Genomic DNA, 15,757 nt, shown 5'->3' on the forward strand with positions numbered 1-15,757 from the left:
AACAAAACTGCATTCCTTAATGGATTTATTAAAGAACAGTTGTATATGATGCAACCAGAAGGTTTTGTCAATCCTAAAGGTGCTAACAAAATATGCAAGCTCCAGCGATCCATCAATGGACTGGTGCAAGCATCTCGGAGTTGGAATATACGCTTTGATAAGTTGATCAAAGCATATAGTTGTATACAGACTTGCGGTGAAGCCTGTATTTACAAGAAAGTGAGTGGGAGCACTACAGCATTTCTGATAAGTATATGTGAATGACATATTGTTAATCAGAAATAATGTAGAATTATTCTGCAAAGCATAAAGGAGTGTTTGAAAAGAGTTTTTCAAAGATAGACCTCGGTGAAGCTGCTTACATATTGAGCATCAAGATCTATAGAGATAGATGAAGACACTTGATAAGTTTTTCAATGAGTACATACCTTAACAAGATTTTGAAGTAGTTCAAAATAGAACAGTCAAAGAAAGAGTTCTTGCCTGTGTTACAAGGTGTGAAATTGAGTAAAGACTCAAAGCCCGACCACGGCAGAAGATAGAAAGAGAATGAAAGTCATTCCCTATGCCCTGGCCATAGGTTCTATAAAGTATGCCATGTTGTGTACCAGATCTATTGTATACCCTACACTGATTTTGGCAAGGGAGTACAATAGTGATCTAGGAGTAGATCACTGGACAGCGGTCAAAATTATCCTTGGTGGAATAAGGAAATGTTTCTCGATTATGGAAGTGACAAAAGGTTCGTCGTAAAGGGTTACGTCGATGCAAGTTTTGACACTAAATCTAGATGACTCTAAGTCTCGGTCTAGATACATATTTAAAGTGGGAGCAATTAGCTAGAGTAGCTCCGTGCAGAGCATTGTAGACATAGAAATTTGCAAAATCCTTACGGATCTGAATGTGACAGACCCGTTGACTAAAATTATTTCACAATCAAAACATGATCACACCTTAGTACTCTTTGGGTGTTAATCACATAGCGATGTGAACTAGATTATTGACTCTAGTAAACCCTTCGAGTGTTGGTCACATAGAGATGTGAACTATGGGTGTTAATCACATGGTGATGTGAATTATTGATGTTAAATCACATGGCGATGTGAACTAGATTATTGACTCTAGTGCAAGTGGGAGAATGAAGGAAATATGCCCTAGAGGCAATAATAAAGCATTATATATTTCCTTATATCATGATAAATGTTTATTATTCATGCTAGAATTGTATTAACCGGAAACATAATACATGTGTGAATACATAGACGAACATAGTGTCACTAGTATGCCTCTACTTGACTAGCTCATTAATCAAAGATGGTTATGTTTCCTAGCCATGGACATGAGTTGTCATTTGATTAACGAGATCACCTCATTAGGAGAATGACGTGATTGACTTGACCCATTCCGTTAGCTTAGCACCCGATCGTTTAGTATGTTGCTATTGCTTTCTTCATGACTTATACATGTTCCTCTGACTATGAGATTATGCAACTCCCGTTTACCGGAGGAACACTTTGTGTGCTACCAAACGTCACAACGTAAATGGGTGATTATAAAGGTGCTCTACAGGTGTCTCCAAAGGTACTTGTTGGGTTGGCGTATTTCGAGATTAAGATTTGTCACTCCGATTGTCGGAGAGGTATCTCTGGGCCCACTCGGTAATGCACATCACTATAAGCCTTGCAAGCATTGTGACTAATGAGTTAGTTGTGGGATGATGTATTACGGAACGAGTAAAGAGACTTACCAGTAACGAGATTGAACTAGGTATCGAGATACCGACGATCGAATCTCGGGCAAGTAACATACTGATGACAAAGGGAACAACGTATGTTGTTATGCGGTCTGACCGATAAAAATCTTCGTAGAATATGTGGGAGCCAATATGGGCATCCAGGTCCCGCTATTGGTTATTGACCGGAGAGGTGTCTTGGTCATGTCTACATAGTTCTCGAACCCGAAGGGTCCGCACGCTTAACGTTACGATGACAGTTTTATTGAGTTTTGATGTACCGAAGGAGTTCGGAGTCCCGGATGAGATCGGGAACATGACGAGGAGTCTCGAAATGGCCGAGACATAAAGATCGATATATTGGACGACTATATTCGGACTTCGGAAAGGTTCTGACTGATTCGGGTATTTTTCGGAGTACCGGAGAGTTACGGGAATTCGTATTGGGCCTTAATGGGCCATACGGGAAAGGAGGGAAAGACCTCAAAGGGTGGCCGCACCCCTCCCCATGGGCTAGTCCGAATTGGACTAGGGAGGGGGGGCGCCCCCTTCCTTCTTTCTCCTTCCCCCTTCCCTTCTCCTACTCCCACAAGGAAAGGAGGAGTCCTACTCCCGGTGGGAGTAGGACTCCCCCCTTTGGCGCGCCTCTCCCCTTGGCCGGCTGCCTCCTCCTTGCTCCTTTATATACGAAGGCAAGGGGGCACCCCAGAGACACAACAATTGATCCTTGAGATCTCTTAGCCGTGTGCGGTGCCCCCCTCCACCATATTACACCTCGATAATACCGTTGCGGAGCTTAGGCGAAGCCCTGCGTCGGTGGAACATCATCATCGTCACCACGCCATCGTGCTGACAAAACTCTCCCTGAACACTTGGCTGGATCGGAGTTCGAGGGACGTCATCGAGCTGAACGTGTGTAGAACTCGGAGGTGACGTGCGTTCGGTACTTGATCGGTCGGATCGTGAAGACGTACGACTACATCAACCGCGTTGCGATAACGCTTCCGCTGTCGGTCTACGAGGGTACGTGGACAACACTCTCCCCTCTCGTTGCTATGCATCACCATGATCTTGCGTGTGAGTAGGAAATTTTTTGAAATTACTACGTTCCCCAACACTTGTAACACAGGCAAGAACTCTTTCTTTGACTGTTCTATTTTGAACTACTTCAAAATCTTGTTAAGGTATGTACTCATTGAAAAAACTTATCAAGCGTCTTGATCTATCTCTATAGATCTTGATGCTCAATATGTAAGCAGCTTCACCGAGGTCTTTCTTTGGAAAAACTCCTTTCAAATACTCCGTTATGCTTTCCAGAAAATTCTACATTATTTCCGATCAACAATATGTCATTCACATATACTTATCAGAAATGCAATAGTGCTCCCACTCACTTTCTATTAAATACATGCTTCACCGCAAGTCTGTATAAAACTATATGCTTTGATCAACTCATCAAAGCGTATATTCCAACTCCGAGATGCTTGCACCAGTCCATAGATGGATCGCTGGAGCTTGCACATTTTGTTAGCACTTTTAGGATCGACAAAACTTTCTGGTTGCATCACATACAACTCTTCTTTAATAAATCCATTAAGGAATGCAGTTTTGTTTATTCATTTGCCAGATTTCATAAAATGCGGCAATTGCTAACATGATTCGGACAGACTTAAGCATAGATACGAGTGAGAAACTCTCATCGTAGTCAACACCTTGAATTTGTCGAAAACCTTTTGCGACAATTCTAGCTTTGTAGATAGTAACACTACTATCAGCGTCCATCTTCCTCTTGAAGATCCATTTAATCTCAATGGCTCGCCGATCATTTGGGCAAGTCAATCAAAGTCTATACTTTATTCTCATACATGGATGCCATCTCAGATTTCATGGCCTCAAACCATTTCGCGGAATCTGGGCTCATCATCGCTTCCTCATAGTTCGTAGGTTCGTCATGGTCAAGTAACATGACCTCCAGAATAGGATTACCGTACCACTCTGGTGCGGATCTCACTCTGATTGACCTACGAGGTTCGGTAGTAACTTGATCTGAAGTTGCATGATCATCATCATTAACTTCCTCACTAATTGGTGTAGGAGTCACAGGAACAGATTTCTGTGATTAACTACTTTCCAATAAGGGAGCAGGTACAGTTACCTCATCAAGTTCTACTTTCCTCCCACTCACTTCTTTCGAGAGAAACTCCTTCTCTAGAAAGGATCCATTCTTAGCAACGAATATCTTGCCTTCGGATCTGTGATAGAAGGTGTACCCAACAGTAACTTTTGGGTATCCTATGAAGACGCATTTCTCCAATTTGGGTTCAAGTTTATCATGTTGAAACTTTTTCACACAAGCATCGCAACCCCAAACTTTAAGAAACGACAACTTTGGTTTCTTGCCAAACCACAGTTCATAAGGTGTCATCTCAACGGATTTAGATGGTGCTCTTTTTAACGTGAATGCAGCTGTCTCTAATGCATAACCCCAAAACGATAGTGGTAGATTGGTAAGAAACATCATAGATCGCACCATATCTAATAAAGTACGGTTATGACGTCCGGACACACCATTACGCTGTGGTGTTCCAGGTGGCGTGAGTTGCGAAACTATTCCGCATTGTTTCAAATGAAGACCAAACTCGTAACTCAAATATTCTCCTCCACGATCAGATCTTAGAAACTTTATTTTCTTGTTATGATGATTTTCTACTTCACTCTGAAATTATATGAACTTTTCAAATGTTTCAGACTTTATGTTTCATCAAGTAGATATACCCATATCTGCTCAAATCATCCGTGAAGGTCTGAAAATAACGATACCTGCCGCGAGCCTCAATATTCGTCGGACCACATACATCAATATGTAAGATTTCCAACAAATCTGTTGCTCGCTCCATTGTTCCGGAGAACGGCGTTTTAGTCATCTTGCCCAAGAGGCATGGTTCGCAAGCATCAAGTGATTCGTAATCAAGTGATTCCAAAAGCCCATCAGCATGGAGTTTCTTCATGCGCTTTACGTCAATATGACCTAAACGGCAGTGCCACAAATAAGTTGGACTATCATCATTAACTTTGCGTCTTTTGGCTTCAATATTATGAATATGCGTATCACTACGATCGAGATCCAACAAACCATTTTCATTGGGTGTGTAACCATATAAGGTTTTATTCATGTAAACAGAACAATAATTATTCTCTAACTTAAATGAATAACCATATTGCAATAAACATGATCAAATCATATTCATGCTCAACATAAACACCAAATAACACTTATTTAGGTTCAACACTAATCCCGAAAGTATAGGGAGTGTGCGATGATGATCATATTAATCTTGAAACTACTTCCAACACACATCCTCACTTCACCCTTAACTAGTTTCTGTTCATTCTGCAACTCCCGTTTCGAGTTACCACTCTTAGCAACTGAACCAGTATCAAATACCGAGGGGTTGCTACGAACACTAGTAAAATACACATCAATAATCTGTATATCAAATATACCTTTGTTCATTTTGCCATCCTTCTTATCCACCAAATACTTGGGGTAGTTCCACTTCCAGTGACCAGTTCCTTTGCAGCAGAAGCACTTAGTCTCAGGCTTAGGTCCAGACTTGGGCTTCTTCACTTGAGCAACTTGCTTGCCGTTCTTCTTGAAGTTTCCCTTCTTCCCTTTGCCCCTTTTATTGAAACTAGTGGTCTTGTCAACCATCAACACTTGATGTTTTTCTTGATTTCTACCTTCGCCGATTTTAGCATTGTGAAGAGCTTGGGAATTATTTTCGTCATCCCTTGCATACTATAGTTCATCACGAAGTCCTACTAACTTGGTGATGGTGACTAGAGAATTCTGTCAATCACTATTTTATCTGGAAGATTAACTCCCACTTGATTCAAGCGATTGTAGTACCCAGACAATCTGAGCACATGCTCACTGCTTGAGCTGTTCTCCTCCATCTTTTAGCTATAGAACTTGTTGGAGACTTCATATCTCTCAACTCGGGTATTTGCTTGAAATATTAACTTCAACTCCTGGAACATCTCATATGGTCCATGACGTTCAAAATGTCTTTGAAGTCCCGATTCTAAGCCTTTAAGCATGGTGCACTAAACTATCAAGTAGTCATCATATTGAGCTAGCCAAACGTTCATAACGTCTGCATTTGCTCCTACAATAGGTCTGTCACCTAGCGGTGCATCAAGGACATAATTCTTCTGTGCAGCAATGAGGATAATCCTCAGATCACGGATCCAATCCGCATCATTGCTACTAACATCTTTCAACATAGTTTTTCTCTAGGAACATATCAAAATAAACATAGGGAAGCAACAACGCGAGCTATTGATCTACAACATAATTTGCAAAATACTATCAGGACTAAGTTCATGATAAATTTAAGTTCAATTTAATCATATTACTTAAGAACTCCCACTTAGATAGACATCCCTCTAATCATCTAAGTGATCACGTGATCCAAATCAACTAAACCATAACTGATCATCACGTGAAATTGAGTAGCTTTCAATGGTGAACATCATTATGTTGATCATATCTACTATATGATTCACGCTCGACCTTTCGGTCTCAGTGTTCCGAGGCCATATCTGCATATGCTAGGATCGTCAAGTTTAACCTGAGTATTCCACGTGTGCAAAACTGGCTTGCACCCGTTGTAGATGGACGTAGAGCTTATCACACCCGATCATCACGTGGTGTCTGGGCACGAACTTTGGCAACGGTGCATACTCAGGAAGAACACTTTTATCTTGAAATTTAGTTAGAGATCATCTTATAATGCTACCGTCAATCAAAGCAAGATAAGATGCATAAAAGATAAACATCACATGCAATCAACATAAGTGATATGATATGGCCATCATCATCTTGTGCTTGTGATCTCCATCTCCGAAGCACCGTCATGATCACCATCGTCACCGGCGCGACACCATGATCTCCATCGTAGCATCGTTGTCGTCTCACCAATCTTATGCTTCTACGACTATCGCTACCGCTTAGTGATAAAGTAAAGCATTACAGGGCGATTGCATTGCATACAATAAAGCGACAACCATATGGCTCCAGCCAGTTGCCGATAACTCGGTTACAAAACATGATCATCTCATACAATAGAATTTAGCATCATGTCTTGACCATATCACATCACAACATGCCCTGCAAAAACAAGTTAGACGTCCTCTACTTTGTTGTTGCAAGTTTTACGTGGCTGCTACTGGGCTTAGCAAGAACCGTTCTTACCTACGCATCAAAACCACAATGATAGTTTGTCAAGTTGGTGTTGTTTTAACCTTCGTAAGGACCGGGCGTAGCCACGCTCGGTTCAACTAAAGTTGGAGAAACTGACACCCGCCAGCCACCTGTGTGCAAAGCACGTCGGTAGAACCAGTCTCGCGTAAGCGTACGCGTAATGTCGATCCGGGCCGCTTCATCCAACAATACCGCCGAACCAAAGTATGACATGCTGGTAAGCAGTATGACTTGTATCACCCACAACTCACTTGTCTACTCGTGCATATGACATCTACGCATAAAACCTGGCTCAGATGCCACTGTTGGGGAACGTAGTAATTTCAAAATTTTCCTACGCACACGCAAGATCATGCTGATGCATAGCAACGAGAGGGGAGAGTGTAGTCTACGTACCCTCGTAGACCGAAAGCGGAAGCGTTAGCACAACGCGGTTGATGTAGCCGTACGTCTTCACCATCCGAGCGATCAAGTACCGAACGCACGGCACCTCCGAATTCAGCACACGTTCAGCCCGATGACGTCCCTCGAACTCCGATCCAGCCGAGTGTTGAGGGAGAGTTTCGTCAGCACGACGGCGTGGTGACGATGATGATGTTCTACCAACGCAGGGGTTCGCCTAAGCACTGCTACGATATTATCGAGGTGGATTATGGTGGAGGGGGGCACCACACATGGCTAAAAGATCAATGGTCAATTGTTTTTTCTCTAGGGTGCCCCCTGCCCCCGTATATAAAGGAGCAAGGGGGAGGTGCGGCCGGCCAGGAGGGGGCGCGCCAGGTGGACTCCCTCCCTTTTCCTTGTTGGATTAGGAGAAGAGGGGGAAAGAGGTGGAGGAGAAGAAGGAAAGGGGGGGTGCCGCTCCCCTCTCCTTGTTCTATTCGGACTAGGGGGGAGGGGCGCGCGGCCCTTGCCCTAGCCGCCTCTCCTCTTCTCCACTAAGGCCCACTATGGCCCATTAACCCCGGGGGGTTCCGGTAACCCCTCCGGTACTCCGGTAAAATCCCGATTTCACCCGGAACACTTCCGATATCCAAATATAGGCTTCCAATATATCAATCTTCATGTCTCGACCATTTCGAGACTCCTCTTCATGTCCGTGATCACATCCGGAACTCCGAACAACCTTCGGTAAATCAAAACATATAAACTCATAATATAACTATCATCGAAACGTTAAGCGTGCGGACCCTACGGGTTCGAGAACTATGTAGACATGACCGAGACACGTCTCCGGTCAATAACCAATAGCGGAACCTGGATGCTCATATTGGCTCCCACATATTCTACGAAGATCTTTATCGGTCAGACCGCATAACAACATACGTTGTTCCCTTTGTCATCGGTATGTTACTTGCCCGAGATTCGATCGTCGGTATCTCAATACCTAGTTCAATCTCGTTACCGGCAAGTCTCTTTACTCGTTCCGTAATACATCATCTCGCAACTAACTCATTAGTCACAATGCTTGCAAGGCTTATAGTGATGTGCATTACCGAGAGGGCCCAGAGATACCTCTCCGACAATCGGAGTGACAAATCCTAATCTCGAAATACGCCAACCCAACAAGTATCTTTCGGAGACACCTGTAGAGCACCTTTATAATCACCCAGTTACGTTGTGACGTTTGGTAGCACACAAAGTGTTCCTCTGATAAACGGGAGTTGCATGATCTCATAGTCATAGGAACATGTATAAGTCATGAAGAAAGCAATAACAACATACTAAACGATCAAGTGCTAAGCTAACGGAATGGGTCAAGTCAATCACATCATTCTTCTAATGATGTGATCCCGTTAATCAAATGACAACTCATGTCTATGACTAGGAAACATAACCATCTTTGATCAACGAGCTAGTCAAGTAGAGGCATACTAGTGACACTCTGTTTGTCTATGTATTCACACATGTATTACGTTTCCGGTTAATACAATTCTAGCATGAATAATAAACATTTATCATGAGAATAAGGAAATAAATAATAACTTTATTATTGCCTCCAGGGCATATTTCCTTCAGTTTTCGCATTTGAAGAACACCCATCCGGGGTGCTTCGATGTGCCCGAAGTTAGCCGCGACACTGTCCGCGTGCAGTCGTCGCACTGTATGAGCGGCATCGGCGAGCCACAGAGCCGCTGCGTGAGCGCCGAGCCCGGTGGACGGCCGGACGAATCCATGCCCGCAAACCGTCCGTGGCGGCGGGAGGACGAGCCCATACCTGCATGCGGCGATGCGACCTTGCCGGGGCTACGGGAGATGCTCCCCGACCATTCCATCGCTTGGTGCAGCCACCGGCAGCAGGAAAAGCCAAATCTGGCGGCCCGCGATGAAGGGCCACAAATCCGCAACTTTCCGGCCCGCCGGACGGGGGAGGGGAGGCCTCGTGCGTGTGGCGGCCTTTCGGCGTGCTCCCGCCGGCTGCTTTCGCCCGAATTTTGGGCGGCGACCCGGCGGCGGGGCGAGGGGGAGAGGGGAGGTGGTTGGTGGGGAAAGCGTGGGCTGAAATGTCCTCCCCCTCCAACCGCTTCCGCTTATATGCAGGCACCGCAGCGGCGAGGGAAAACCCTCGTATTCGCGGGTTGGGGCCGAGATTTTGCCTCGCCCCTTAAATTTTTTTTGCAGGCCGGCCGCCTTTGCGCGGTCTGTTTGGACGGGATTTTTCACGCCAACCCGCATTTTGACGGTTATTTTGCGGGTCAGGACTTTTTGCGAGGTCTGCTAGAGTTGCTCTAAGTCATGTCGCCTTAAAAAGAACATTGGTCATGATATTTGCTTAAAAGACGCCTCCAAAATACATGTAAAGTGAAAATACTCACACCTTAGTGAAAAAGATGTCTTTTATGGATAGTAAAGATGTCTCTTCATGGAAATACACGTCCCGTAATGAAAAGATGTCCGCCCCTTGGTGAAAGATGTTTCTTCATGCAAATATGTACTCCCTTCATTTTTATTTACTACACACATTAGTTGTGACCTAAGTCAAACTTTATAAAGTTTGACAAAATTTATAAAAAATAGTATGAACTATCAAAATAATAAATATATATGAAGCGAAATAAATATTCATTGTTGATTTTCATGATATTGATTTGGTGTTGTGGATGTTTGTAATTTTCTGAATAAACTTGATAAAACTTTATAAAGTTTGACTTGAAACATAGTTATAAAAATGAAGATAGTATTAGAAAAGAATGTAAATAAGTATAATAACTGTTAGATTAATACATTAGAAAATTCAGTTTATAACTCCGCAAAAGATGCGACCATTAAAATTGCCTAAATTGTGGCAAAAAAAACTAATATACAAAAATTGGCATATCAGTTTGCACTTGAACTTTGCAAGTCCATACTTAAGAAATGTGAACTTCTACATACAGATTTTAAAAGAAATTTACAAAAGACAGACGTGGCGTTTTGGCTCTCAGGTGCATCTACAACCGAGATGGACAGTAAATTAGTTTAAAATAGTAAAAAGAAATTCCAATTTTTTTGTGATGCCGGATGCTCATCTGTTTGAAGTCAGTGCTAAAATTTGTGGAGTTTGAGCATTTCGGTAGCTCTCAGCAAAAAAGACAAATTTTGAGGCTTAAGAAAGTTCACTGCTCACATACTGTTTCTACCGATTTTGTCTTTTTTTTCCCACGAGCTCCTCAAATATCCGATGAAATTTGGTACAAACATAGTGCATTGGAACATCTTCCACCTAAAGTTTTTCAGATTTTTTTGAATTTTTATAGTCATATGTTTGGATTTACTGTTCATTGGGTACAAATGAGCCTAGGCACCAATAGAATATCTGACTAAAAACCTCTAATCATACCGACTGCAAAGCACGTGCTTTACACTAGTATGCTACTATTACTTAGTTTTTTTAAAAGTTTAAGCTTAGTAACCGCGTATCTACTTGTATGTAAGAATTAATGCCAGGGTTTCTCCTTCATCATCATCTCCTCTGCCAATCCGTCGGTGTGGGTATGCGGGCAGGACCGATCTACTGATGGGCCCCATCATTTTCCCCTCTCCGGGTCGTGCAACATGGTCTCCAGGCCTCGTCCTTGTTTCGATGATGCTTACTCGTATAATTGGGAGGCGTGTGGAAGATAGTGTGTCTTCATCTTTGGTTCTTCGGCTCTGGGTTTTTTCAGTAGATTTGTTTCGATCAAATTGTCTTGCAGAGTGAACAATGTGGTTGTATGTCTTGGTCTTCTGGATTCATTTCCGAACCACGAAGGCTGGCTAGTCTGGCCTCATCGCAGAGCGTGTGATGTGACTTCGTTTGGCTAGACGTGGGGCATTCTACAAGCCCTCTCTATCGTTTTCTTCTTCGGGGACATTGACGACTTTCCGGCCATTGCTGTTAGAAACTCCTATGTTTAAACATGTTTGTTCGGTTGAGATAGAGTTCGAGAGGAGGTGACAAACTTTGCTCACAACGCGTTGTCGTTGGATGCAGGAAGAAGAAAGATTTCGGCACCTCCAGAAGATTTTGCTGTATTTTTCAATTATATAAGGATTAGGTTATTTTTTACGGGTTTGTGCTAATTAATTTATGGCCTTTGGCCTTTTTGCAAAAAGTATGCTTGTACTGGTATATAACAATTACAATAACATAAAAAAAAACTGCTCAGCTTAAGTGGGCCGACATATCAAAAGCCTATTGCTTCGCGCGGTCTACTCAGGCCTCCTAACACGAGTTCTAAATTGGGCCATGGGACCGCGGGCGCGGCATTACCCCCCAGTCGCAGTTTCCGGAAGTTTCCATGGTGTTCTAGGCAGTTCGGTCGAAACTCCCCCACCCCCACCCCCACCCCCAGGAAAAAGGTTCGATCGAATCTCACTGTGTTGCGTTCCACGCACATCCCCCCTCTGCTGTCTGCTCGCTACCCGTTCCGAGGTTCGAAATCCCCAAATCGTCTCGCGGATCAGCGGGGGCCGTCGGCGACGAGCGCGAGGCGGACATGTCCTACCTGTTGCCACATCTGCACTCGGGATGGGCGGTGGACCAGGCCATCCTCGCCGAGGAGGAGCGGCTAGTCATCATCCGCTTCGGCCACGATTGGGACGAGACATGCATGCAGGTACGGGCGATCGATCCCCTGACGAACCCTACCTTTCAGTAATCGATTGCGTCTGGACTTACACCGGGTGAATTGTTTGGAGTCGAGTCGATATTGGATTTGGTCGTAGCCTTGTAGGGGTCATGGATTCGTGAAATTTCACCGATTGGGTTTACGGATAAGAGACAATATCAGGTGAAAACCCCTTCTTCAGTGGAAGCTTGGAAACTTGAGCGCTGGCCGTTGGATCCTATATGCATGGACTAGATCCACACATTACTGCTACTTAGTATTTGCATTAGAACGCCCGCTGGCAGCGCTGCTATTTTGCAAATAGCCCCTCAGTGTTAGTAGAATTAGAACTCTATCCAACAAAACTCTGCCCAGACAAGAGAAGTATGTACAGGAATGGATACTGCAAACAGAACACTTGCAGTTCTATCAAAATCTTGGGCGACCAAGGCACGTTTAAGTACAGAGGCAGTAAAAGGGATCATCATAAGGCAAATCTGGGGCGTCCAAATATGCAGGCACTTGCAGTCTCTACTAGCCAAATTAGCATAACTAAGATCCATCAGTTTAACAACCACCACTTGCCTCTCGCTGTAGGTTAGGTCTTTTTTCATGACGATGAACAACCTCTCTGGTTTCAGTGCATTCTCCTCGATGAACTGAAGGAAATCAAACTCGTTATGATTCCCTTGTTGCTCACACAAAGACAAAGACTTGATGTGCGACGGGACAGACTCAATATGAATGTTCTCCTGCCATAACTTGAGACTAAGGTTGCTAGCGGATTGACATGGTTGGCCAGACAGTCGCCGGAGAGGAATCACCCACATCGCTCGCTGGTCCTGCGCGGAACGAAGGTTCGTGCTGTAGGAAAGCACCATCTCCCCACAACTCTCCTAATCCTAGCTGTTAATGGGGAAGAAATTCGAATCGGGATTGGCTGGCTCCATAGGAAAAGGAACGGGATGGCTCAGCCTCCATTGGGGATATTTCTGTACCGCAGGATTGTTGTGAGGTTCTATTTGCAATCTGTACAACTTTTCATCTCAGAACGCACATTCCCTATCCAACGGCACAAGATCAGGTTTCCGTGCTTTCACTGAATGTATGGTTTTCACTAGATATGTACTCCTGAAAGATTAGGTAGGGTTTAGGGATCAGAACCATCCAAGATCCGAGTCTCTTGCTGATACTTACAAGAACTGTGGCTTCTTAGGCACTCTCCGACTGTCCATCCTAGTGAACGTGGCATCAGCATTTTCCTCGTCAAAGCCTCAAAAAACACATGAACATTGTGTCTGGACTTACGCTGGATGAATTGTTTGGAGTCGATATTGGATTTGGTTGTAGGGGTCATGGATTCGTGAAGTTTGAGCGATTGGGTTTACGGATACTGATAGATTGGACAAGGTTTAGGGATTAGAATATATGAACTGTGGTTCCCTAGGTACTGTCCGAGTGTCCATGCTAGTGAATGGGCCTGCAGCTCATAGCCTCTTTAGTCTTTACAGCAAGAGCAGAAGTGCATGGGATCTAGGATGCCTCCCCTTTTTTCTTCAGTTCAGGCTTTCACTTGATACTGAGAGCTGCATATCACCTTACATTCTATTCTGTTTCAGATTTGATGTGGTGCACAAATTTTCTTAACAAAATCGAAAACAAAAGCACTATGACCTGTCCTATACCTGACAGCACAACCCTGACAAAGTTGAGCTGTGGAGGTCCATGAGCAACTTGTTTTGATGTTTCATGCAAAAAATAAAATAACCGTTGTCTGTTATTGATTGCAGTTTCTGGTAATCCACCTTGTTGAACTCATTCTGACTCCCTACTTGTTCATGTCCAGATGGATGAGGTGCTATCAGGTGTGGCTGAGACCATAAAGAACTTTGCGGTGATCTACCTTGTTGACATCACGGAGGTTCCTGATTTCAACACCATGTACGAGTTGTATGACCCGTCGACGGTGATGTTCTTCTTCCGGAACAAGCACATCATGATTGATCTTGGGACAGGAAACAACAACAAGATCAACTGGGCCATGAAAGACAAGCAAGAGTTTGTCGACATTGTGGAGACTGTGTACAGGGGAGCCAGGAAGGGCCGTGGTCTGGTGATTGCTCCAAAGGATTACTCCACCAAGTACCGTTACTAGGTCATTTGTGTCTGGCTGTTCATGTGCTATTTCTAGCGTATTCTGTCCGGTAAAATGTCTGGCCACCGGTTAGGCAAGTGAACCTTAATGCAAATTGAAAGTATGCCAGCTTATCCAGTCTTGTATCTTGGCATCTCATAAGCATCTATAAAATCCTTAATGATTGTTCGAAATGCTCGACACAGAATATGTTGGCATTGGTATGACCAATAAAACTGGTATATATTGCTGAATCCTATTTTGTGTTTTGATTCTTCCTTTCTTTTTTGATGAACGTTCTTGTAGATTGATTCCACGTACTGGAATCTTCATGTGTGTGTTTTTAACACCACAGGAGTCTTCATGTTGGTAACAGCTCGCTGAGATTGTGTTTCATCTAGAGCACATGTTGCCATGGATTCCTGAAGCATTGATCTGCCGTGCTAATAATTATTGACTGTTCTCTTTTGCCCAAGATTGCCTACACGTGAGCCTATGCAATTACAGTTAATTAGGCTTGCTTGTGTTGTCGATTCGCCACAGATAACACCACCCAACACCATCTTTACCACGAGCTATACAACAGCAGCCGACCTAAGGATCCTTGACACAGGGGCCGATGACCAGCGATCTCAACAATACACTTGCAACCCAAGCTAGAACCAGGGGCCACACCACATGCATGAAGGAGCTTCCAACATGCAAGGTGGAGCTACAAATAATCTACTGGGCGGGCGCCAGGCTGAAGGATATACACAGATTTTGTCATCCATTCCTAGTTTTACCCCCACTTCTCACTGTTTTTTTTACCTCACTTCTCACTGTTCTGCATATGGGCTGGGGGCCACGGCCCAGTTTTGCCCTAAGCGCAAAATCTTCAAAGCATGATTTAGCCGTCATCTTTTCCGGGCTATTTTTTTAATAATACATTTTTAATTAATTTTCATAAATATTACGCTGGATAAAAAAATTTCAAAAATAATACACCGTCGTCCCGCTGCAGGCCGACTGGGCCTAGTCGGCCCACAGCAGGCCGATTGGATTCCAGTCGGCCTACAGCTGGCCGACTGGCCCCTGCCGGCCCACTGTGGGCTGATTGCGTCCTGTCGGCCCACTGTGGGCCGATTGAAGCTAATTGACTCGCTGTGGGCTAATTGTTTTTGCAAAAAAAGTAGGCATAAAAAATATATGTTTAAAAAATGTTAATCATGTAATTAAAAAATGTTAAACGTGTATAAAAAAATGTTCCTGATGTATACAAAAAATGTACAATATATATGCAAAAAAGTTGACATAAAAAATATGTTTTAAAAAGTGTTAAGCATGTATTTAAAAATTGTTAAATGTGTGTATAAAAAATGTTCCTTATTTATACAAAAAATATAGAATGTGTATGAAAAAAATTTGACACCAAAAAAATATGTTTGAAAAATATGTTTGAAAAGTTGACATTTTTCCAAATACATGATTAAAAATTGTTAAATGTGTGTATAAAAAATGTTTCTTATCTATTCAAAAAATATAGAATGTGTATGAAAAAAGTTGACACCAAAAAA

At 43.3% G+C, this 15,757-nt stretch overlaps 1 protein-coding gene across 1 annotated transcript; it reads left to right on the forward strand.

Moving 5' to 3' along the window:
* Nucleotides 1–11,768: 11,768 nt before the first annotated feature.
* LOC123181130 (thioredoxin-like protein YLS8) lies at nucleotides 11,769–14,455 on the forward strand. The gene is made up of 2 exons (XM_044593360.1): nucleotides 11,769–12,076; nucleotides 13,914–14,455. The coding sequence occupies exons 1-2, from the start codon at nucleotides 11,957–11,959 to the stop codon at nucleotides 14,220–14,222; spliced, it is 429 nt and encodes a 142-aa protein (XP_044449295.1). The 5' UTR covers nucleotides 11,769–11,956; the 3' UTR covers nucleotides 14,223–14,455.
* The last annotated feature ends 1,302 nt before the right edge of the window (nucleotides 14,456–15,757 follow it).

This window comes from Triticum aestivum, chromosome 1D (assembly GCF_018294505.1).
Source record: "Triticum aestivum cultivar Chinese Spring chromosome 1D, IWGSC CS RefSeq v2.1, whole genome shotgun sequence".
Classification (NCBI taxonomy): domain Eukaryota; kingdom Viridiplantae; phylum Streptophyta; class Magnoliopsida; order Poales; family Poaceae; genus Triticum; species Triticum aestivum.

Excerpts from the sequence above, each read along its gene's own strand:
- LOC123181130 (XM_044593360.1), top strand. The coding sequence starts at position 11,957 with ATGTCCTACCTGTTGCCACATCTGCACTCGGGATGGGCGGTGGACCAG. Across the intron at positions 12,077-13,913 it reads GGGACGAGACATGCATGCAG|ATGGATGAGGTGCTATCAGG; the intron begins GTACGGGCGATC and ends GTTCATGTCCAG.